Source organism: Prionailurus viverrinus, chromosome C1 (genome assembly GCF_022837055.1).
Source record: "Prionailurus viverrinus isolate Anna chromosome C1, UM_Priviv_1.0, whole genome shotgun sequence".
NCBI lineage: Eukaryota > Metazoa > Chordata > Mammalia > Carnivora > Felidae > Prionailurus > Prionailurus viverrinus.
In genome coordinates, this window is record NC_062568.1 from 136,176,058 (window position 1) to 136,202,188 (window position 26,131).

The following is a 26,131-nucleotide window of genomic DNA, read 5'->3' on the forward strand; positions in this document are numbered from 1 at the left end:
ATGTCCTGAAATTACCTAAGAGGTCATTACTTAAGCAAAATGCCTTCCCTATTACCTATTTGCAGATGTGACATGAAATTGAATGGCTTTTTAATGTCTAGTAGTTTAAGAACAAAGTTTTAAAGACCTTATAACTTAGAAAGAAGTTTCATTTATAAATTGTTGAACTTCTGAGGCATTTATTAAAAATAACACATAAAAGTAATTTCTCATTTGAAAAAAAGGAAAATAACAATGTCTTGGGAATCTGCATGGTTTCTGACTCTATCATACATTACTTCTTTATATTACAAACTACGTATAGATATACATCCTCTCAGGTTTTATGATAAAAATCAAATGACTATGTTGTGTGGCAGAAATAACATCAAATTAAAATTAAGGAATATTAGATTGTAGCCACAAATTAGCTGTGGGACCTTGGGCAATCTTTTAATTCCTCTGGACTTCAGAGTCCTTTTTTGAATCTGAAGGGATTAGACTAATCTCTAAATTCTCATCCAGCTTGAAAATACAACGTTCTTATAATACTACTATATTTTAACCTTTCTCTTACATGGTTTTTCTCCTCACTAGAAACTGAACTCTCTTTTTTTTGGGTGGGGAGCAGGAATCGAACCCTATTTATCTTTGTACCTCAGTGCATAGAACCAATGCCTATTTCTTGACTGTTGGAATGAATGAGTGCCTCCTGCAGAACTTGCGTAGTTTAAAAAGGCATAGCAAATTTATGGTATAACAGGTTAGTGGCTAACGTTAACATAATCATGTTATTATATAAGAATAACAAATGACTGTGCATTCATATGATTGTTGATATTCGATACATTCACTCTATGTTTAATAATTTTTTGAAAACCATTATTTAGAAAAGGAATTAGAAACAAAAACTAAGTTTTTCCTACTTTTGACATATTATAGAGAAATTATGAGTTAGTTACATAGCTTTGAGAGAAGTTAACTCTACTAAATTTCATCATCCTAAAGGCAGTGTCTACTAATATCAAGTAGGTATCCAAGTGTTCATTCTCCAGTACCATTTTGTAGAAGATATTTTTATCTTTGCCTTGCTACCAGAATTACAGACTGAAAGACAATCTAATCAAGGAAGTAAGAATCTAGAATATATAGACATGTGGAGAAAACATACATGCGTGTATGTGCCCATATACGCACACATGCAGTTTAATTCAGTACTCAATTGCCTCGTGTACCTGTTTTATTTTTTTTAAGTTTATTTATTTATTAAAAAAAATTTTTTTTAACGTTTATTTATTTTTGAGACAGAGAGAGACAGAGCATGAACGGGGGAGGGTCAGAGAGAGGGAGACACAGAATCTGAAACAGGCTCCGGGCTCTGAGCTGTCAGCACAGAGCCCGACACGGGGCTCGAACTCACGGACCGCGAGATCATGACCTGAGCCAAAGTCGGCCGTTTAACCAACTGAGCCACCCAGGCGCCCTTAAGTTTATTTATTTTGAGAGAGAAGAGAGAGACAGAGTGGGGGAGGGGCAGAGAGGGAGAGACAGAATCCCAAGCAGGCTCTTCACTCATGCACAGATCCCAACAAAGGCCTCACAAACTGTGAGATCATGACCTGAGCTGAAATCAAGAGTTGGACACTAAACCGACTGAGCCAAGCAGGCGTCCCCCTCATGTACCCATTTTAAAATTAATATTTAGTGCACGTTTATTGCTGGGACAGTCCCAAAATATCTCTAAGTGGAATGGAAAATGAAGAGCGATTAACTATAAAGAAAGTCTATCTAGGTAAAACAAATGGACAGTTTCCCCACATCTTTTGAACGAGGGCAGATATCTCTTTTTGGATATACCTCAAAAAGAGTTACAAGGGATTCCATTTCTCGGTTTTAGTAACAATGTGATTGAAATTTGAGGTACATGTACTTCACAATTTCCTGGATCTGCACTGTTGGGAAAATGAAGGGTTTTTCTAATATTCACCTGTCAGGGTCAATCACACAAACCTGAGTTTGAATGTTACTCACTGATTAACTCTACATAAATTGAACACAAGCACAATAGGTTTTTTATTGTTAAATTACTGTTACCATATGCAGAGCAAAAAGTAAATGGACTGGTCTACTTGTGCATTCACATTTTAAATTCTTGAATTATAAACAAGTGAACAAATGATCAGTTAGGAAAGGACAACTGAAGGGCTCGTTGTAAGTCCACTAATTTCTCTAATAATTAATAAAACATGCTCAAAAATTTTAGAAAACCATCTTTTTTCTACATGTGATATCATATTAATAAACAAACTATGTTACCTTAATAAATTAGAAAGACTCCTTCATTATTAAGGACAGTCTATCTCTGGCTAACGCAATTATTATTAGGATATAAGCATCAAAAATAAAGGGGGGGCATTGTTAAAAATTTTCCAAAGTGTTAATACTGTTAATGCTGAGTTTCCAGTTCTAGAATTGTCCATTCCCCTTGGGGTGAACAATCTTCAGAGGAAAAACTAGCCATGGTGATACTTGCTGAGGAATCAAGTGGAGAGGTTAGTTCACTCCATCTGTTCAAAGTGTCAACATGTGCTTTACCCTGAGGTTTTGAGCTGTCTCGTGCTAAAAGTAATGTCTGATTGATTAGATACTGTGCTAAATTTAAGTCTTCAGGAACAGAATTCGTAATATTTAAGTTTGAATCCTGTTCAGACAGCAGTTGCTTTAAGAGTGTCCAATCTTGTTCTGCAAAGTGCTGATCATCTTCAAAATCCATGTCTGTAACATGTGTTTCTGATTCCATTTTCTGCTCAAATGCTTCTACTACATCCATCTCATATATTGGAGAGAGGGTTTTTGAAGGCCGATGGTCATACATGTAGGTTTGTGCCAGTGTGTCACAATCATCTATGTATCCTGAAATAATTCATAATACTATACAATGTAAAAATTGCACATGTTGGTACCCCTCAGATTTTGTAGAACAATAATAAAACAATATAATAGTTATAGTCCAAAAAAACATAGAATGGGAAAAATAACATTTATACAAAATTGACAGGATTACTGAGGCATTTCTTTTTCTAAATTAAAAAAAAATAAAACAATTGAAGGATGTTTAGCAGCAAAATCAACATAGGCAACTAACAATAATTCTCCATACTTTAATTTGAAACTTCTGATACAAAAAAAAACAACAAAAATTACTTAAACATAAACATAGAATGTGCACATGTGTCTAATTCACTACAATAGAAACGTAAAGAGAAAAAAAGACATGGTCATTTGATGGTGACTTTTAAGGTAAGTCAGTTCCAAAAGGGGAATAAATACATTTTATCTAAAGCCTTATTTGTATATTGCACATGCAAAGGAGGATGCAAGCAAGGACAAACAAAAAAGTACAACTTTAAAGAGTTCCCTCCCTATTGTTATGATTTTGCTGAACAAGGGCTATTGATCAGTATTTTTCTTAGTTCTGATATATAATAGCTACTCTGTCAGCCACTATTGCATATTTTAAATGTGAGTCATCAGTTCAAATTACTATAATAAGGAAGACAAACACACAAAACAACTAGACAGGAAATCATCTATACATATGAAATAAGCCTGGGCTTTTTTCATATATTATCATTGCTTCTAAATATAATCTCTTTTAGGAAATTTATCTTTTTACTTGAAACTTTTAGAAGTATAGTGATCCTGAAAGTCTTAATCTCTGTAAAATGTATATAAATTATAATAATTAATCTAGTTAAAATAGTTCAGTGCTTTTAGTTACATATTACTATAATTATTGCACAGCCCTCTTAGATATATACTAGCATAGTCCATAAATCATATTCAATGTATAATAAAATTTCTAATAGTCAAGAATTCTATGTTAAATTAGACATAAATAACTAAATAATAGCAAACTAAGTTTTTCTCTTTATTCTTTCATGTAAAATCTCTTAATAGATTAGCTCTAATAATCAAATTTTTACTAGATCTTAATTCCACACTAAGATTTTAAGTGAACAATAAAGAGTAACTAGCTAATTTCATATTATTAAGAAATGTAGGTTTTCATTTGAAATTTGAATCTGTTGCTTAAGTAATTACTCTGTCTAAATAAAATACAACACTCAGGGCTACATCCAAGTTAAAATTCTATAAACTCATTTTCTTATGTATTTAGCATTTCTATTTCTGTACATTACCTGCAGATAAAGCAATATTAGCTCTTTTGGTAGCTGTAGAATGGTTCTCTTTTACTTGACCTTCCTGAGGCAGAAGTTGACTCCGACAGGAGTCCAGAAATTTTGTAGAGCTGTTCTTTGGTATGTCAGAATTGGGTTCTCTTTGATGAAGCTCCAAATGACATGGTCTTTCTTGAGATTTTATATCACTATCTGAGAGTTTGCTGCGTTGCTGAAAGTCATTATCCACATCGCTTCTGCAATTTACCTTTCTATCTTCTGGAAGAAGCTGTCTATCTCCTTTGGACAGGACATCTACTGTGTACTTTTTTCCTGTGGCTGAAGTACTCTGTTTATCTCTTCTCAATGAGTCAGTACTACTGCGACCCAAGAGAGAGCTTTCGTTTTTATATACGCTATTGCCTTTATCTTGTTTACATTCTGAAATACTACCTTCACTTCCTTGTGAGTACCTGGAATAGCAGGTCCTTCCATGATGTTCATGAGAAATGCCATCAAAAACATCAGAAGGTGACAGAGAATCTACAGAAGGCTGAAAAGGAGTATGGACTTCCCCTTCATCAGATCCTAGTTCTTCACATTCATCTACTGAAAGTAAAACGGATCTTTTAAAATTTTTAGTTGCAGAAAACTCGTGACTTTCATTTTCTGTTGCATCTTCAAAAGCTAAATTAATTATTCCCTGAAACTGCTGAGGAGCTGAGTTAGATGTAGAGAAATTTTCTCCAACATTTTCAGCTTCGGATCTTTCATCTTCTGTTTCATCTGCCGAGGAAGAAACCTGATCTACTTCCTGAGCAAACTGGACACTGCCTCGTAGAACATTTTCTTTTTCCCTAGGGTAGACTACTGTAGATCTAGACCAAATTTCTGGCCTTTTCCTAGGAATCTCATCATCGCTTGTTGAATTAATTTGGAAAAGATCATTACTACTTTGCTTTTTCATTTTCACTTCAATTCTTAAGTTACTATCGTATATTTTTAATTCTTCAGGAGTACTGGTATCACTGCTACTTCTCCCAAGAAAATCATGGCACAACATTGTGCCACATTTAGAAATACCTCTGTCATTGGACCCGTCATCATCCTGAGACCCTCCAGCATCATAGTCTTCAGATCTGGGCTTTATGTCATCAGAGGATGTGGTAGCACTGCCAGTGTCAGATTCAGGACTCTCTCTCTGATGCATACCACTGGTACTCAAATTCCAATGACTCATGAATGGAACTTCTGGAGTTTCGTGGCTCTCTGGAGTTTCTGTTGTTTCCATATCTTTAGGAGAAGTTTTTCCTGATATTTGTTCCAAAACAGACTTGGAGGAAATATCTGAGTCTGCTGTAGCATGTTTGATTTCACTCATAGCAGAGTCATCAGACAAGTGACTAGGAACTGTCTGTTCTTCAACAAGAATTTTAGATTTCCTGTCATCTTGGACAGAATTTAAGGTACCATTTGTCCTTTCAGGAACACACGGTAAAACATCTTTGTCACATTTAATGTTTAATTTTTTGTTTGTATCTTTTCTCACTTCTTGCTTCTCTCTATCTGATACTGAATGCCTTTGCTCTGCATCTGCAGAGTCTAAATCACAAACTGGATGAGAGTTCAGGGAGTTTACACTGGGATCTGAAATCGTGGATTTTAGGGCAGTGGTGTTATAAAATTTTGGATCTACATTATCACTCGCATCAGAATGACAATATATTTTAGCTGTCTTGTGCTGATGTGTTTCTTTGCTGGAAAATTTTGTTTCACTTTTATCTGAACACATCTGTTTTGATTCCAGTTCACATTTTGATTTTTCCAAATCTGAAATACTTTGGCATTCTAATTTCTCTTTCCCTTGATTGTTTAATGGCTTTTGTGGGTCAGGTATGCATGATGACCGGAATGCTTCTGTACTGCTGATTTCTAATGTGAGATTAATTAGCGGTTCATGAGGCTTCTGTTCAGAAATATTGTCCTTGTTTTTACTATCATGTACATCATGAAGCATGCTTTTTTGGACAACACATGTTTCACTTTTTAAAGGTCTTTGAGAAGAAGGCTGAGTTTTCAATGTAATCTGTCCAGGAAGCATTTTCTGTTTTGCATCTTTATTATTCAAAGCTTCACCTTTCTTAGACTGATTTAAGTTTTTAGGCATTGCCACTATTTTTGCATTAACCTTAGGCAAAGGTGTGTGTCCTTGCTTGACAATTTTTTTCTTAGGTGTTTGTTTATCTGTAGTTGTACTGTGGTCCAATTTTGTCACATTTTCATCAGACTGCCTTGAAGAGACTGAAGATTTTACTGAAGTTGGTGACTCTCCTTGAGATCCTAAGAAAAAAAATTAAAAATATATAATACACTTCCAACTTGTGAATAAAATGCAATACTTGTTTTTAAAATACTTTAGAAAAAATAAAATTAACAATGAAATGATGAAATATCTATGACAATGGACAATAAAAGATTAGGAGTAACATGATAAAATAAAAAATAAAATATTTTTTATTACAAATACAGGAGGAATAGTCCAGCCTCTTAGCAAAATTATTTAAATAGGATCTCTCTTCCTCAAGAGCCTTGATCCTCATGTCAGAACTGGACTTGCATAAATATATGAGGGTGGAAAAACTTGATTTTCTTATATTAAAAGAGCAGGAAGGGTCTTCCCCTTGAAGTTTTTTGGGGAAAAAAAGACTTGTGTTCCACACAGCTGAAAGAAGAATCAAGCTAAATATAAAATAGAAATGTTTAAATTACTGCAGTTTTTTCCATCAAACACAAACAAAATTAATTTACTTCTCACAGCAAGATCATGATTATTATAGATCATTTGGGTTAACAACTTAGCTGTGCAGTGGCAACTAAAATTGGTAACTGGAGAGAAAGGGTTAATTTGGAGATCCATTTGTTTACACTGGTTAAGTCCTAGTGATGACATTTTCAACATTTAAATCTACCAAACAGAACTGCCAAATCTTTTTAAATGTGTAATTTTTAGTTATTACTAGAACATGAATAATTTTTCTCTGGTTTATTTATTTATTTATTTAGGCAGCTCAAATGCATTTTTATTTATTTATTTATTTTATTTTTTATTTTTTTAAATTTACATCCAAATTAGTTAGCATATAGTGCAACAATGATTTCAGGAGTAGATTCCTTAGTGCCCTTTACCCATTTAGCCCACCCCCCCTCCCAGAATCCCTCCTGTAACCCTTAGTTTGTTCTCCATATTTATGAGTCTCTTCTGTTTTGTCCCCCTCCCTGTTTTATATTATTTTTGTTTCCCTTCCCTTATGTTCATCTGTTTTGTCTCTTAAAGTCCTCATATGAGTGAAGTCATTATGATTTTCGTCTTTCTCTGACTAATTTCACTTAGCGTAATACCCTCCAGTTCCATCCACATAGTTGCAAACAGAAAGATTTCATTCTTTTTCTTTATCTATCCATCCACTGATGGACATTTGGGCTCTTTCCATACTTTGGCTATTGTTGATAATGCTGCTATAAACATGGGGGTGCATGTGTCCCTTCAAAACAGCACACCCGTATCCCATGGATAAATGCCTAGTAGTGCAATTGCTGGGTCGTAGGGTAGTTCTACTTTCAGTTTTTTGAGGAACCTCCATACTGCTTTCCAGAGTGGCTGCACCAGCTTGCATTCCCATCTCCAGTTTATTTTTAAATTTACTTTCAGTATTAATTATCTAGCTCAAAATTGTTTTTAGGCTTTTACAAGCTCTTATCTACATGAATGCTTAATACATAAAGCAAATTAATTTTTTTTAATGTTTATTTATTTTTGAGACAGAGAGAGACAGAGCATGAATGAGGGAGGGTCAGAGAGAGAGGGAGACACAGAATCTGAAACAGGCTCCAGGCTCTGAGCTGTCAGCACAGAGCTTGACGCGGGGCTCAAACTCACGGACTGCGAGATCATGACCTGAGCTGAAGTCGGACGCCCAACCGACTGAGCCACCCAGGCGTCCCTTAATTTTTTTTTTAAAGTAGGTTTCATGCCCACTGCAGAGCCCAGTGCAGGGCTTGTACTCACAACCCCGAGATCATGACCTAAGTTGATATCAAGAGCAGGGTGCTCAACCAACTGAGCCACCAAGGCACCCCAAAACAAATTAATTTTTAAAATCAGTTATTAGCTTAGCAAATCATACAATCTGATCAGTATCCTTTCTTTCTTAGAACATAGCAAAACAATAGGTAACAGGAGGGAAAATTCTTCTTCCCTACATATCACAGCTTTCAAGACTGCACCATTACTATTTAAAGGGCTTATTAGTGCCTGTTTTGCACATGGAATTCCTACAGTTAACAATGAAACTGAAGAAACCTGGGCATAATATATAAAAGGACCAAAAATACAGATAAACCAGTGACTCCCTTAATTATTTCTCATAAAAGACAATAAAAACCAAACCCACACCCTGGTAATACCAAAATACTTGTCAAAAAGTAAAGTGTAAAATCTCATCTTTATAGTATGACACAAATATAAAATGAGTGAAACTATGTTATATTTTGTTTATTTGTTGTGAAAGTTCCAAATCAGAGTTCTGCTTATTCAACTGAAACACAGAAGTAATACCCAGGACTATTTCAGCTTTACCTTGAGTTTTAGCAAGATTAGATGAGGCATTTTTTATTCTCTGTTGAGCTGTAGTACATCCACTGCCATTTCCTCTTTTCTTTAAAATTGCCTGTGGTACTGGATCACTATATCCTTTGTTAGTGACCTTCTTTAGCGCACTAAGAAAAATGATTTGCATTCAGTATTGCACTCAGATTCCAACACATGAACTTTCATTTTTTATTTTATTATTTTTTTAAGTTGATGTATTTATTTTGAGAGAGAGATAGCTCATGAGCAGGGGAAGGGCAGAGAGATAGAGAAAGAGAGAGAGAATCTCAAGCAGGGTTTGTTTTGCACTGTTAGTGCAGAGCCTGATGCAGGGCTGCAACCCATGAACTGTGAGGTCATGACCTGAGCCAAAATCAAGAGTTGGGTGCTTAAGTGACTGAGCCACACAGATGCCCCCAACACTTGAACTTTCAAAAGACCCATATATGAAATATATTTTTTCTCAAATTAAAAAATGTATCTTTTGTTCTAAAAATCAAAAAATCATATGTTCATAAGTCTTTAAGTTCATAAGCTTGTGGGTTAAGTATGATAAAGCAATGCATAATCAAGTGCCACAAATGTAATCTATCATTTTGCATCCATAGTCATTCTGTGTAAATATACTATTTCTTTTTAAGAAATAGTTTTAAAATATCATTGTATAAATACATTAAATTTTCTAACAAAAAAGAAAAGATATATTTCAAAAATATTTTTAATGTTTATTTATTTATTTTTAGAGACAGTGTGTGAGCAGGGGAGGGGCAGAGAGAGAGGGAGAGAGACAATCTGGCTGTGCAGATCCCAATGAGGGGCTTGAACTCATGGACCTTGAGATCATGACCTGAGTGAAATCAAGAGTCAGATGCTTAACTGACTGAGCCACCCAAGTGCCCCGAAAAGATATTTTTAAAATATTTAGCTAGAAGTCAGTATACAATTAACTTAGAAAAAGCTAACGTATAGGTAAAATAATGAAGGGAGACCTACCTGTTATTTATACTAGTTTCTTCGTGAATGCTTTTTTTATTTGAAGTTCCATTGGTAACTTTTGAAACAGGTCGAGATTTTACTGCTGTAAATTAAGAAACAGTGAGTCATGAAACAGAGAACTGAATATGTAAAAGTCATGCATAAATTCAGTGGTCAGACACTATATCCAAAATTAAATGTTAATGTGGGATGAAGTATGGTTTCTCTCAGTTTGCATGAACACACATAAATAAATGCTTTTTGGCATTTCAAACTAAATAAACATCCAAACACAGAATCATTTTTTGTAGGAACTTTAACTGTCAGGAGCTATTAAAAGTGAGGGTACTAAAACCCACCTACAGTAGAAGTTTTGATACTTTCCACACTGTTTTTCATGGTCTGTCCTGGAGATTCACAACAGGACAGTTTCTCACTAGAAGGCTTCTCTTCTCCTACTGATCCATTTTCTTTTGGTTCATCCAGACATTCAGTGGAAATCAATAATTCCATACTTGAATTTGTAGATCTGCTGGAGGGCCCTGTGATGCTGAGGCATGGAGAATCCTTTCCTGTCACTTTCTTCAGAGGCTTTGCTTTGGCTTGCGCATTTAAGTTTCCAGTGAGTACCTTGGGTCTGGCGCCAGTAATATGCCCTTCCTGATTTCTTACTCCTTTCCCATTTAATGAATTTTTCTGTCCATTTGCTGCCACTGCTGCTGATCTTTCCACAGCTTGTCTAGGCGACATATTTGCTGACTTTGCATTATCACCGTTTTGTGTTTGGGACTTTATTATAGCTTTGGGTTTTCCAGAAACATTTTTTCCCCCAGTTTTAAGTTCTTTTGTAACCTTGGATGCTGTTTTTGTACCACCCTTTTCCTTTAAATCATCATGCTTCAAAGTTTTATTTATAGTATTTCTGTTAGAACTTGATGAATGTCCAGATGCTCCTAATCCATCAGATTTCATCTTTTGCTTAGTAGAGGGATAACTCCAACACTCCTTCTTGGTATTTCCTCTCCACGATTTGTTATTTATAACATCAGAGTCAGAAGCTTGTCTCCTTTGCTACAAAGAAGAAAAAATACTTTATAACTTGACTGATGTCTTTGACTTATAATACTTTGTTTCAATAAGCCAGTTTTTCAAAGAGAAAAAAGTAAAAATCACATTATGATATAAGACAGTTCAAAATTTGAATTATCTTTGATCATTTGAATGTGTCTTTGGTCACATTACCTTAATCAAATCTGAAACACAGCATAAAAAAATTAAAAGGCAATGTTATTTTAAAAAGGCATACTATTTAACTTTGTGAAGTTATACTATAGTAGAGATTAATACCGAAAGGTGTCACGATGCCTTTGGTCAATGATAACAATGTCCAACATTTTTTGAGGGTCCACTTCCAGGCTGTATGCTAAAATCCTTTTCATAGGTCATCTCACTTAATACTTACAACACTCCTGTGAGAGAGCTCCTGTTGTTAACTCCGTTTCTTAGACAGGAAATTGGGGATTAAGGCAGGTATGTGATTTACCAAGGTCAAATGCTGATAAGGACGGAAGTAGGACTTGAGTTCATGATTAACTGCTTTAAGCTGGCAGTCATCTATATGGTATAATTTGAGGGCCATGATAAAGGTTTTCACAAAAAACTCTCTTCAATCCTATCCCAAATGCCAGAAATTTTATCACTAAAGACTTAATCTTTGGGGGGTTGGGGTTTGGAAGCCCCTGGGAAACAATACAGTACATATGAAAAGTTTGGCTTTTGGAAGAAACAAGATAGTAATACAGCTCTGGCTATATGGACAAAGTGGAGGGAAAGGGGTCCTAAAGACAGGTGAAGTAGGTAAAAAGAGGAAAATAGCAAGACAATGAAAACACTGAAGACAAGGCACCTACATCATTTTGGTTAGAATCAACCTTGCTATGGAAGGAATAACAACATTTAAAAAATTGGTAGGAACTGGAAATAAAAATTTAAGATTATAGTTGCTACTCTTTATTAAATATGCCCTCCCCTGCCTTGAAAAGCTGTATGAAATTGCACAGGTCTGAGGAAGAGCCTGTGTTGTCTTCATCTTTGTATCCCTTAGCACTATGTCCATAACATACTGAATACTCAGAAAAAAGTGATGCATGTTGTTAGGGGTGCTTGGGTGGCTCGGTTGGTTAAGCATCCATCTCCTGCTTTCAGTTCAGGTCATGATTTCATGGTTCGTGGGCTTAAGCCCTGTGCAGTGGGCTCTGCGCTGACAGTGCAGAGTCTGCTTCTGATTCTCTGTCTCTCCCTCTCCCTCGCCCCCGCCTGCATGCGCACTCTCTCTCTCTCTCTCAAAACAAATAAACATTTTTTAAAAATGTGAAGCATGTTGTTAAATCTGAGCATATATTGATACACAGTTCAAGGACTAACTATTCCAAATGTGTCCAAGATAAACATAACATATACATACATGTATGTATGTATGTATGTAAATACACACACACACACACACACACACACACACACACACACACTAAATCACCTAAGTTTAGGGAAAAGCTAGGTGTAGTACTAATAAAAAAATCATTGGATTCTTGTCATAGCTTTACCTGTAACTGACTTAGGATATTTAAGAATTCATTAACATCATTGAGCCTCATATTATTAATATTTAATTCTAGAGAGGGTTGGAGACTGGTCCTATTCAGTGTAGTATTCTAAGATTCTGTGTAATATTTATAAAGTTCAAATATCTGGTCCTTAGTTTTTGTTTTCTTGATCAAATCTTAGCTCAAAAAATAACCTTTCTCTATTTTTATTTGTTTTTTTTTGTTTTTTGTTTTTTGTTTTTTTTTTTTTTTTTTTTTTTGGTGCAAAAAGGTGTTTTTGTTAAAGCATGGGGACAGGACCTATGGGCAGAAAAGAGCCACCTCTATTTTTAATACCTAAAACTAGGTAGACTTCTGATTTTAGACTTCTTCTCACCCTTGAAACTGACCCTACTTAATTTACTATATTGTTAAATCTATCTATTTTAAAGCACCATGTTATGGGTGAGATCTATGTAGTACATGGGGTAACCACACTCTTTTAGAAACTTCATATTAACATAGTATAGCATGATGAGGAATCAGAGTATACACACACCTAGGCATTCTCTAACTTACATCTGCAAAATTTACATAGATTTATTGTATACAAATGGCCAACTGGAAAGGTCACCACATGCTATTGACAAAAGTGAGAAAAAGAAGGCAGCCCTCCCTTTTGGTTCCAGAACTATTCTTTTTGTTTAAATTTTTATTATAGTAAAGGTTACACACAATCAAAAGAAAATAGAATAGTATTATGAATCCCCACGTACCTATTACCCAACTTTAACAATAATCAGCTCTTGGCCAATTTTGTTTCATATATAACTACTACCTTTCTATTTTGAAGTAAATTCCAGACATCATTACCTTAAGTATTCTGGTACCAGCACTCTTGTTAAACCTTTCTCTTTGTCTTATCTCATTAACTTTTCTCCTATCCCAGAAGAATTCACCTCTTTTTGGAAAACACATTTATTCATTCCACACTTATTGAGCACATACTACATACCAAATAATTGCACATAAATTATTTCACTTATTTTTCACAATAACTCTGCTAGGTTTTATTATTCCATTTTACAGACAAGCAAACTAAGACTCAGATATGGCAGAGATAATAAATGTGAAGTCAAGATTTTAACTCTTATTCTATGCCCAGCACCCATTTCAGTATACCACTGCCCTTTTTAAGGAAACATATTACCCTGTTTCCTTCCCACTGTGGTTAACAATATAAATCCTTGGACAACCTAAAAGTCATGATGGTAAGGAAGAATAATGAGACTTTGTTCTATTTTACTATAAGACAAGGAAAGAGCGATAGCCTAGTTGGTAATAGTCAGTAGAACAGGAGAAAGCAAAGCAGGTAGGCTAATTCTTTGGGGGCCTAAAAAACCAACGAAACCACCCACCCACCCACTGGGGATAGCAGGGAACTAGTACATAGAGAAAAATGTCCTAAGGTACCACTTCCTAAAGTATGTTCTATGGAACTCTATAATATACTTAAGAATGGTCAAGGGGGAGTCTAGCAGTGTTTGGTGCTTAGGGAAAGAAAAATGTTTCAACATTGGTGTATAACAAATGCATCTTAACCATTTTTAAGTGGAAAGTACAGTAATATTAACAACAAATCTCTAGAACTTTCTCATCTTGTAGAACTAAAATTCTATACCCACTGAAAAACTGCCCTTTTCCTTATACCCCCAAGCCCCTGGCAACCACTTTTCTACTCCCTATTTCTAGGAGTTTGACTACTTTAGATACCTCATAAAAATATAGCAAGTAACTTTTAAAGTAAAACACAACTATACTCCTGATACTAAGTGCCTTTTTTCACACCAAAAATGTATTATGTGAATTAAAATCTTAGTATAGAGAAAAGTGGGACAACTAAAATCTTTTGTAAGAAGTAGGTTAATTAGAAAATTAGACATTGAATTAGGTCTAGAATTTTAGACAATTTCTGATCTATTGGAATAGCTCCAATATGTTAGTTGCCAAAAAAGGTTTTCAAGGAAATAAAAAAGACAGACAATATTTCACTTTCTAAGACAGATACCATATGTTTTCACTCTTATGTGGATCCTGAGAAACTTAACAGAAACCCATGGGGGAGGGGAAGGAAAAAAAAAAAAAAAAAGAGGTTAGAGTGGGAGAGAGCCAAAGCATAAGAGACTCTTAAAAACTGAGAACAAACTGAGGGTTGATGGGGGGTGGGAGGGAGGGGAGGGTGGGTGACGGGTATTGAGGAGGGCACCTTTTGGGATGAGCACTGGGTGCTGTATGTAAACCAATTTGACAATAAATTTCATATATTGAACAAAAAATTTCACTTTCTATGCCAGCTGGACATCAAAAATTCACATAATTTAAAAATATATAGAATATTCACTTGATTAAAAAGTCAAAATTATTTTCATCAAGAAACAACTATAATTATGAAAAATACATTTTAAAAATCAATGAAATATAAATTAATACAATTTAAATTATTTAGTATCTTTTTTCATTTGGACCTATAAAATTTTTAAAGTTTACCTGAGAGCTACTGAAAACAGGCTTTTTGCCAAGTCTTCGATCATCACCTTTGTCAAATGCAGCTGTAGGAAAAACAACAATTTATTTTTATAGGAAACACTATTATTACCATAAAAATAGAAAAAGGTTATGTTTTAATGAAAGTAACTTAAAACAGGCTTAAAAACAAACTAGTACACATAAATAATTCCATATTATATTTTAGAACTTTTTTTTTAAAGAACCCTATTTTCAATCTTATTTTCTGGTCTGCATTGAGTTTATGTTATTAAAATTAATAAGAAATGTAAAAAAAAGAAATGTAAAATCTCATGACAGGATTTCATACATTTATAAAAAAAGGAATTTTCTCAAGCTGTGAAATTTTAGAGATAATTGGTTTCATTTAGTTTTACAAATTTACAAAAAATTACAGGTTGTGGCAAATGTGGTATTTTAAAAACCATTAAATATGAGAAAATGTCCATCCTAAAAAATGTAAAAATACTGTTGAAATTAAGTACAAATTTTTCCTGGTTTTGCAGGTATATAATAAGGAAGAAAAAAAGAGAAGGGGAAAAAATAAGGTTCTGTTGAAAATAAAACAAGAAAGAATCCTCAAACCCATATCATTCTTTTTAGAATTACATAAAAATTTATTTTGTAGACTATTATATGGGAGTTATTGGGGAACTCATGTTTATGTTCTGCAAATAAGAATTTGAATGATGTCAGGAAAATATACAGAAATAATGGGACGAGAGCTATAAATATAGTTCAGCTGTTGTATTTCTTTCTTTTGAAGGTTATAGGGTTTGAAAATGTAGTTTGAAAAAATATATATAATCTCCAAAATTTATGTGATATTAAAATAGCTGATGAGAAATATATTAAATTATTTGCAACACTACCATGCATCTTCTATTTGTGTTCCATAGGATCTGTGGTATAAGACAAAGCAGGATCCTATAAATGGTATTATAAGAACTGATCTGTAGTAAGCAGATGACTCTGCACAGTCCTATACAAAAAGAAATTAATATAAGATTTCTCCCAAAGGTCAGTAACTCAATTAAAATATAAGAAATGTTATAACAAAAGACAACCTAGAACCACCCCTTTATATGGGCTTTCCCAATGCAGTAACTATCCATTCAACATGCTGAAGATTAAAAAAAAGTATATTATTACATTGATAGAATAGATTGAAAAGTTCTTTTTGACAATTTATACAATTACCAATAACATTTTGTTTTACATATGTGTATGTTTATGTATGTATTTGCATGTATTTATCATTATCACTTTGTAGAATTAAGAAAAAGAACATTATTTAAGGCCCAACTTAACTATGAAATTCTTTAAAATGAAGAAAAACAAAGTTTACTACCAATCAGAAAAGAGTTGAATGACACCTACTCATGGAATGCTGATCTTATTTCTTCACATTGAATACATTTTGCAGTAAAAATAAACTGTTATCTAAAAATCACTACACAAATAGTCACAAGGAAAAAATTTCAAATTCCTGAAGACCTTGAGATTTTCGTTGTTTCATGATTTTGTTGGAATTTCTTTGAAAAGTGCTCTTGAGATCACATCTAGCTACACTATCATGTTATGCTCATAATGCAAGACAGAGCAAATCATATTCTGACTATTCCATTAAAGAATTTAACATATCTATGCACTATCAAGAATATATCACATATGGCTTTCATGTTTTATAGTACAAAAATGTTCACTTCCTAAAATACAGTTTCTTAAAATGTTTTTAAAAGTATACTTGCTGAATCTGCAAATATTTTTTCTAAGGCACCTGCTTTAACCCAAAAATAGTCATGAAGCCATTTTTAGTTCCACACCCTCAAAATTGTTTCTTAGTATTTTTGAAACAAACATATTCTGAGCAATATACATCTTTTGTTTAATGCTAACGTTTCAAATGGTACCTATTAAATGTCAGAGACTACTGTGCGGCTCCTGAGGGACACTCCGCAATAGCACACACCATATCACTGAACCAATCAATTGTGAAATAAAGCCATCTAATTTATACAAAACCACAAGAAATGATACCTTATGCAAAAGACGGAAAAGCTTTATGGCAAAATATATTTAAAAAGGAAGAGAAAGTATGTCTGGTAATATGTTCTATGTGAATTACATTTTCCTATACTTCTAATCTCTTTATAAGAATGCTTTTGAGCAAATTTGGCTGGAAAACTGCTGCTAATACAGAATACAGAATAGGATTAAAAACTGACATATATACATACATATATATACATACACATATAAAGGAAATGAGTCATCTTCTAAGAACAGCAAAGCATGATTTGTTAAAACTGCCTAAACATACTATCACTAGTTTCAATTAGCAAGCTATTACTGAACAGAAGCAAACAATGTTAATCCTACTACTTACTAGAATCCCCTCAAGATATCTCTTGTTACAAAGATCATAATATAAGAATAAGAAATCTCAAGGCTACCATACCTGCTTGGATTTTCTGTTGATCATCTGTGCTCATCAGCTTCCAGCTTTCTGTATGACGAACAGCATAGAAAGACTGAACCAGGAAGATCCACAGCTTATCACGCAGAGCCTGGATCTTGCACGTAAAACCCTGTGTTCAAGCAACAAATCAGCAGCTGGTGAGAGCCACATTGTCATAGCAACCAGTCATTATTCCTTTCCGAATCTACTTACTCCTAAGCTAGATCAATGATGTCATCACTTAGATTTTTAAAATCGTCGGGTTCATGTTATTTATGAAGGCTTACTCTTCAAAAACAGAATTTTATACTGAACATGAAGCTAAACCTTATCCTTTCAAACAAACATTATTTTAAAACACCAATGGCCTTTACATGAATACCTTCTACAGCCTTTTCAAATCAACTATGACATTACAAGGTCAAATACTCTATCCAATAGTAATAAATATGATAAAATTTTTTTTATCATTCTTGTTGAACAAAAACAAAAGGTTAATAATTTGCAATAAGCTTACTATTATCATTGATTAATTGCATTTAAAAATAAATATTTTCATTTTGCTTTTTCCTAGTCAATCCAATTTTAAATGTTTTTTTTTTCCTGAAGGCAAAAAGGAATTGACATATTCTGAAAATAAAAGACACTGATTATTAAAAATTCTAAAAAATTACTTAAAATTTTCAGTAAGTTTTACATTTAAGAAATTTAATATAGTAACATGGGAGAAATACCAGAGTTACGCCGTACCAATTAATATTGTTAAGCACCAAACTATGTTTAGAATTAGCAAGTCAAACTGCCAAATTCTGAACTTTTATAGTAAATCTTCGTGGAGGTAAATGAAATTAAATTTTTATTTAGGAAAAATTCCAACAGACACAAAATTAGGGACTATAACCAACCACCCATCACCAAGTTTTAATGAATGCTACAACATTTAACATGTGCATATATTTTAAAAACTTAAAGCAATTCAAATATATCATTTAAATGAATTCCATCACTTTCAATACCATTTCCTTTGTACTGTCAGAGTTCAGTAACGTGTCCAGAGCCATAAGAAGAGAGCAGCTATTCTCAGTGGTAATGTTTTCTTCAATTGCTTTTAAAATTTTGTCCAACAGATCAGCTGTGCTGCTCATTGCTTGTGACTACAAAACACAGAAATTATATTTAATAGGAATACATGTAAAATGTGTAAGAAATGTGAAAGTCTGGCTTAACAACAAAACATTCATCATAACTGACCATTGGAAGTCAGCCAGAAATCTTATTTCCTCTGATAATAATCTAATAACTATATTTTATAATATATATTACAATTATGTAATTATAATAATAAGCATTATAAAAATCTTTCCTTTAAAAAAAAGACACACACACACACACACACACACACACACACACACACACAGTTCCTAGGAACCAAAATAGTCCTAAAAACAGAATTAGAAATAAATAATCAAAGTTCTTTATTCAATAACTAAATTTAGAGCAAGTGGGTCCCCAATAAGACAGAATTTTGCATGGACTGTAATGGTATTACTGACAAAACAATACATTAATGACTGGTTTCTAAAATATGGCTTATGCTGATTGAGGGCTGTTGCTGGCCAGAGTTACATTACGTCTTACCAGTGCATTCAAACCTGTCCCCTTACTGCCTTCACTATCGTGTAAGCCAAAAATCCTGTCCACCACTGCTGTAAATCCTATGCAAGCATGCCATCTGTTATGGAATTTAAGTCACACTAATTTAATCAAAGGCAACCTGCATTTAAAAACTCTTACATAACTATAATCAGAACACAAAGATGGGCTAAATATAGGAAATACTTTTAGACATAGTACCTGTAAGAGAAGAGAAAAATTTTCACTGTGAATGATCTTGGAGAAGTTTTCTATAATAAATGCAATACATTCTTCTTGCAGCCGAGATGCCATAGTCAGGGCTACTTCTGTCCACTTCACTCTGGGTAAACTGATGATTAGCCTGTCACTTTCCATCAGAAGAAAAGCAGCATTCTTATCATTCTTATAATTTAAAAAATATTGGGAAAAAAGTTACTATTTATAAAATAACTTTTTAAATTTTTTTTTTTTTCAACGTTTATTTATTTTTGGGACAGAGAGAGACAGAGCATGAACGGGCAAGGGGCAGAGAGAGAGGGAGACACAGAATCGGAAATAGGCTCCAGGCTCTGAGCCATCAGCCCAGAGCCTGACGCGGGGCTCGAACTCGCGGACCGCGAGATCGTGACCTGGCTGAAGTCGGACGCTTAACCGATTGCGCCACCCAGGCGCCCCTAAAATAACTTTTTAAACATATCAAATACTTTTGTTTTCTTACGATGTTTCCTGCAAAAAAACAAAATTCCAGGTTGCTAATATCTTTGTCATGACATATAATATTTGTTTATTTCCTCATTCTGAAGTATCCAAAAAGGCAAATTTTGAACTGGGAACAAATCATCTCTAAAAGATAGCTAAAAGAAACCTGAGAGAAGAGCTATAATAGAACTACAAAGAAAAACTTGACCTCTCTGAGATTTTCCCTACTGAATTAGCTTTTGTGCTTATAGATATCATTCATAACTGTATAGCTACACTGACATAACCTTAATTCTTTCCTGACTATAAAACACATGCTCTTTATTACAAATCTAGAAAGTCTAAAAATTGCTTATATTCTCCAGTGATTTTCTTCCTCCACTCTAATTAGGTAAAACTCTTTATATTTTATTCACTTAATGATGATTCATTTTTATTCCACAGGAAAAAAATATTCACAATACTGATCTCTATGGAAAGTGGAATGATAATTCACAAATACGATGTGCTCCAATGAAAAATAAAAAATGGCAACATATAAATTATCATATTTGGCTTCTAGTTCTTAAAACAATGCTTAGTAAATAACTGTTTGATGTGTAAAGAGTTACCTGATGGATTGTAGTAGACTGAAAAACACGGCCACCAGTTCTTTCTAGCTCCATCCATCAAGAGGTAGAATTTATTTACTCACCCCTTGAACCTAGGCACTTTTCACTTGCTTGCACAAATATCGGTACTGTGCAAGTTCCAGAGCCAAGGTCTCAAAAAGCCCTGCAACTTGCAATTCTGGGATCACAAGGCCATGAAGAAGCTGGGTAAGGAAGACCACATGGAGTGGGAACCCAAGCTCCAACTGAGCCACCAGGTGAAAGCAGCTGCAGGATGGAACTTAGGAAACAATCAGAAGAATTACCCAGTCAACCCACAAAATTATGAGAAATAATAAATTGTAGTTTTAAGCCCCTTCGTTTTAGGGTAGTTTGTTATAGAGCAATAGACAACTGATAAATCTGGAAGTGATAGACTGACATCCTTAACATAGGCTGCATGATGTAAACTTTGCACACCCTCTCTATGTTTCAGATCTCAACTCAAACTCTATCTGACCCTGATCTCTATCCCTATATTAGATTTCTTTTATACATGCCACCAGAGAACCTGTCCCTTTTTTTAGAGTACTTAATTCATTTCTAATTATTCTATCATGAACATAACTACTGGATTAATATCCATCTTTCTCACTGGGCTGCATGTTTACTGAGCGTGAAACCATGTCTATTTTGGCACACCATTGCATCCCAGGGCCTAGTACAGAATTGGGTCATAGTAGACCCTGAAATATTTGTTCATCTCTTAGCATCATCAGAGAGTGAGAATCCATATGTGAATTCCTAAATTGTTTAATCCTTGAACAAAATTTTTAACATTTTATATTTTTAATGTTTATTTTGAGAGGTGGAGAGAGCATGTTTGCACAAGTGTGAGTGGGGAGCGGAAGAGAGAAAAAAGGAGAGACAGAATCCCAACAGCCCCAATGAGGGGGCTCAGTCTCAGGAACTGAAATCAAGAGTCAGGTGCTTAACTGACTGAGCCACCCATGCATGCCGCGCCCCCCCCCCCCCCCCCCCGCCGCTTAACCAAGAATTTTTAAAAAATGTATTATATGTTTCCCTTGCTTTATTAGAGTAAAAAAAATAATGTAATGCTATAATTCTTTTGGGGGGGTACCATCACCCTTTTCCCCTCTGACGACATCCTGAGTAACTGTACTTTTAGGCACTAAGCCCGATTTGTTCTACTCTAATGCTTGTTCTGGTGGTGAAGACAAATGTAGGATATTCAAATAAACTTGGTAGATATCTACAAAGTGCTTATTACACATGTTATGTGATATGACAATAATTTTCTTAAAAATATAGATATAAAGTATAGTTATAATTTAGATTGGAACCTACTAAAATATGGACTAAATGATAACATAGGTGGTATGTAATCTTATTCCATACTGATCTGAATATATAACATTAAATGTTAGAGTTCAAAGAAGGTTGAAGCTCAAAGAAGGAAGAAAACATAATAATGCATTTCTAGACAAAACACATAAAATTGTAATCCAATAGTTAACATATTCTTCAAATTTCAACAACATATAAATGGCAGTACTAAGAAAAGTCTCCTTCCCTTTCCTGTCCCCAAGCCACTCATTTTCTCTCTTCCAAACCAATATTATTTATTTTCTGGGGTCCCCTAGGTGGCTAAGTCGGTTAAGCATCTGACTCTTGGTTTCAGCTCAGGTCATGATCTCATGCTTCATGAGTTTGAGCCCCACATCAGGCTTTGCACTGACAGTGCAGAGCCAGCTTGGGATTCTCTCTCCCTCCCTCCCTCTCTCTGCCCCTCCTGCACTAAGTAAATACACTTAAAAAAAATATAATTTTGTATATCTTTCTAGAGTTATTTTATACATACACAAACAAAAAATATATGCAATAACCTTTATTTTACTCAAATGGAAGCATTAATGTGAATAATTCTCAGTATCTTGTTCTTTACACTTAGCATACATCTTAAATATTTTTATCAGAATATAAAGAGCCTTGTTATTGTCTTAATAGCTATATAATAGCCCACAATATGGGTAAGTCATTTAATCCTCTACTTATGTTTACATTGTTTCCAAATTTTTGCTGTTACAATGATGTAATGAAAGATCTTGTAAATAATATTTCATGGTGTGTGTGTGAACATATCTATAGGATAAACTCCCAGAAACAGAATTGCTGGGTCAATACTACTTGTCTTAACCTGGATTCTGCCTAAATCCTGAGCCTGAGAAATAGGCTTGTATGCAGACAGTTTATTTTGGGATGTGATCCCAAGAGAATCTGAGGCATAATGAGAGTGAAACAGGGAAGGCAGAAAAGCCAATGGAAGGATATGTTTTCTAGCTTCTTGCTACTCAGTGTGACCCACAGCATCAGCATCCATTGGAGCTTGTTAGAAACATAGACTCTCAAGCTCCACCTCTGACTTACTGAATTAGAATCTGCATTTAACCAAGATCCTGAAATGTTTTTTATATATATTAAAGTTTGAGAAGCACTGATATAGTATTCACTATTACAGGCAAGTGGGGCTCAGTCTTGCTGGGGACCCTCTGAAGAGCCACAAAGAATGCACCTTGAATTATTCTGCCCAAGGGACAAAACAGGGAAACATAAGCACTGGCTCTAATCTCCCCTTAGTCAAGGCTTGTCCCCTGAGGTGTTAACTTCCTTCTACTTCCAGGTTTGCACAGGTATCAGAATTGCTGAGTCATAGGTACCCTGTGTGGAGTGAAAGTGAAGCCTTAAGACAAGAAATGAGAAATAAGTGTGATGTGGCTGACGGAAAATGCTGTCAGACTGCATGCCTATGAAGCTGTATGCTGCAGCAGTGGTTGGCGTTCACACATTGGCCAAGAGGATATGAGGTGGGGCACCAGAAGTATCCTAAACATCACCAGTATATATTCAATGAAGGACTGTTTTCCAAACTGTGGATTTCTCTCCTAGCAACCAACAGAAATATTTTTAGTGGCTTACCATCAGCATTAGAAAACAAAACAAAAAAATAGAGAAAAGAGAAAAACAGGAAATATTAGTACATCATGTAATACTGGTAAGCATTCTTTTGTGAAACTTGTTTTAGTTTTCTATGTGTGAGTGTACTGGGTTACAATGTAAAAGAAAATTCTCACTCTCGGTCACAGTTAAAAAAGTTTGAAAAACACAGCAAAAGATGTGCTAATTTATACCCTTCCCAAGAATGAATAAAAGTACTTCTTCCCTACATCCTTACTAACCTAGTACACATTCCCGTTTTCTTTTCATTCTAAAAGATAGAAAATGGTTTGATACTGTCATTTTCATGTCCATTTCTCTTAAATGAAGTTGAGGATTTATTCATCAAATTAAGAAGTATCTGTATTGTCTTTGTGAACCATCTAATTTTGTCCTATATTTTTAAATCAACTTGTGAGAATCCTCTATATTAGGAAAACTAGAGCCAAAAGTATGATATAAACTGTCATTTGTCTTTTGACTTTGCTTGGTTGTTTTTACTACATAAAATTTTGTGTTTTTATGTAATCAATTTTTTAAGCCTTCTGAATTTTATATCTCCACTCTCCTGTCAAGGTTATAATTCTCCCAGGGTGTACTGTAATATTTTAACGGCTTTTTCCCCCCACATTCAAACCTTTGATCTATTTGGAATGTATCCCTTGCATACCAGGATATGAAGTATAGATCCAACTGAAAATTCTTCCAGCCAGCTTCCTGGATAATACCATATATTGAATAAATACTGTGAGTCATATTATTTCTTAATCCTTATGATATTGTGTTGATCAAATAGGTCTTAAGCTATCCTTTGACCTTAGGACTAAATAGCATAATATATACAACTTTGTTTTACCCTACTGACCATCCCTACTTTTGTTTTAACTTCCCTCCATTTAAAAACTCTTCATAATTTGCTTTTATAAGGGCTTAAACATTTTGGCACAGAAAAATTTAATGTTTTGAAACAGTTCAAGTAATTACATTATAAAATTATAACTTTTCTAACACCTTTCTCTCTTGTACTCATGCCTTCACCCTGCTTTCTCTTCTAACCAAAAGCAATGGTTGTACGTGGTAGGAGGGAGCAGCCACATTTTACTGAACTGCTGCATAGACCCAGAAAGGGAAAAAAAACTCAAATCCCCTCACATTAATGAAAGACCAAGAAAATCCTCCAAATATAGTTCAATGTAGCACTTTCTTGTCTCCCTTCGTATATGACAGTGTTGGGCATGTCACTGATGCAGTTAAGTGCCCACCATGGCACATGCAGTTGAGCTGAATTAGAACTAAAGAAAACTAAGAAGACTGCTGCTCTTTCACTTTTTGGATAACATATTTCAAATTTTAATTTGAAACAATTAAAAAATTTTCTTAAAAAATTTTTTAGTTGACACATAATGTTACACTAGTTTCAGGTGTACAACATATGTTGTGCTCACTGCAAGTGTAACTACCATCTGTCAACATACAGTGCTATTACGATACCATTGACTACACTCCCTATGCTGGGCCTTTTATTCTTGTGACTTATTCTTTCCATAACTGGAAGTTTGTACCCACCACTTTCTTTCACCCATTGTTCCCATCCTCCCACCCCTTTCTTCTAGCAACCCCCCAGTTTGTTCTCTGTATTTATAGGTTTGATTCTGCTTTTTGTTTATGCATTTGTTTGTTCAGATTTCACATATAAGTGAATTCATATGGTATTTGTTTTTTGCAGTATGACTTATTTCACTTAGCATAATATCCTCCAGGTCCATTCATATTGTCACAAATGGTAATACTTCATCCTTTTTATGGCTGTATAATACTCCTCTCTGTGTGTGTACATCTTCCTCATCCATTTGTCTATCAGTAGACACTTAGGTTGCTTCCATATCTTGGCTCTAATAAATAATAATGTAGCAATAAACACAGAGGTGCATGTATCTTTTTGAATTAGTGTTCTCATTTTCTTTAGGTAAATACCCAGTGGTGGGATTACTGGACCATATGGTAATTCTATTTTTAATCTTTTGGGGAACCTCCATACTGTTTTCCACAGTGGCTGTACCAGTTTGCATTCCCACCAACAGTGCATGAGGGTTCCTTTTTCTGAATATCCTCTCCAACACTTGTTATTTCTTGTCTTTTTGATAACTATTCTGACTGGTCTGAGATGGTCTCTCATTGTGGTTTTGATTTGCGCTTCCCTCGTAATTAGTGATATTGAGTATCTTTTCATGTATTGTTGGCCATCTGTGTATATGCTTTGGAAAAAATGTCTATTCAGGTCTTCTCCCCATTTTTAATTGGATTTTTTTTTTTTTTTAGTATTAAACTGTATAAATTCGTCATGTGTTTTGGATATTAACCCCTTACTGGATGTATCATTTGCAAATACCTTCTTCCATTCAGTAGGTTGCCTTTTTGTTTTCTTGATGCTTTCCCTCACTGTGCAAACCCCTTTTATTTTGATTTAATCCCAATTTATTTTTGCTTTTGTTTTCCTTGCCTGAGGAGACATATCTAGAAAAATGTTGCTATGGCCATGTCAGGGATATTATTTGCCTATGAAATAATGGTTTTTTATGGTTACCATTTAGGAAATGGTAATTTTTATGGTTTAAAATGGTTAACATTTTTAAGGTTCCACATTTAGGTCTTTAATCCATTTTGAGTTTATTTTTGTGTATAGTGTTAGCAAGTGGTCCAGTTTCATTCTTTTGCATGTAGTTGTCCAGTTTTCCCAGCACCATTAAAAAATATCTGATTTTTTAAATCAAAAGTGAAATATACTTTATTTATATAATAAA

General features: G+C 34.3%; 2 protein-coding genes across 4 annotated transcripts in view; both read right to left on the reverse strand.

Moving 5' to 3' along the window:
- CC1H1orf146 (chromosome C1 C1orf146 homolog) overlaps nucleotides 1-4,205 on the reverse strand; it is a 95,374-nt gene extending 91,169 nt beyond the window's left edge. Inside the window, exon 1 of the mRNA XM_047872155.1 lies at nucleotides 4,182-4,205. The gene's annotated coding sequence lies outside the window, so the exon portion shown is untranslated. The remainder of the gene's footprint in view (nucleotides 1-4,181) is intronic.
- Nucleotides 1-26,131, reverse strand: part of BTBD8 (BTB domain containing 8) — a 122,592-nt gene that overhangs the window by 15,226 nt on the left and 81,235 nt on the right. For 2 of the 3 annotated variants that reach the window (XM_047872146.1, XM_047872147.1), the window contains exons 10-18: nucleotides 19,246-19,428; nucleotides 18,408-18,545; nucleotides 17,392-17,521; nucleotides 14,913-14,974; nucleotides 10,143-10,854; nucleotides 9,802-9,886; nucleotides 8,797-8,936; nucleotides 4,182-6,500; nucleotides 2,029-2,892 (exon numbers count right to left, since the gene is read on the reverse strand). In XM_047872146.1, coding sequence (XP_047728102.1) covers nucleotides 2,426-2,892; nucleotides 4,182-6,500; nucleotides 8,797-8,936; nucleotides 9,802-9,886; nucleotides 10,143-10,854; nucleotides 14,913-14,974; nucleotides 17,392-17,521; nucleotides 18,408-18,545; nucleotides 19,246-19,428 — 4,236 coding nt within the window. In that variant the 3' untranslated portion in view covers nucleotides 2,029-2,425. Of the gene's footprint in view, nucleotides 1-2,028; nucleotides 2,893-4,181; nucleotides 6,501-8,796; nucleotides 8,937-9,801; nucleotides 9,887-10,142; nucleotides 10,855-14,912; nucleotides 14,975-17,391; nucleotides 17,522-18,407; nucleotides 18,546-19,245; nucleotides 19,429-26,131 lie in introns of those variants that run through there. The other variant, XR_007154974.1, reaches the window with a different exon arrangement.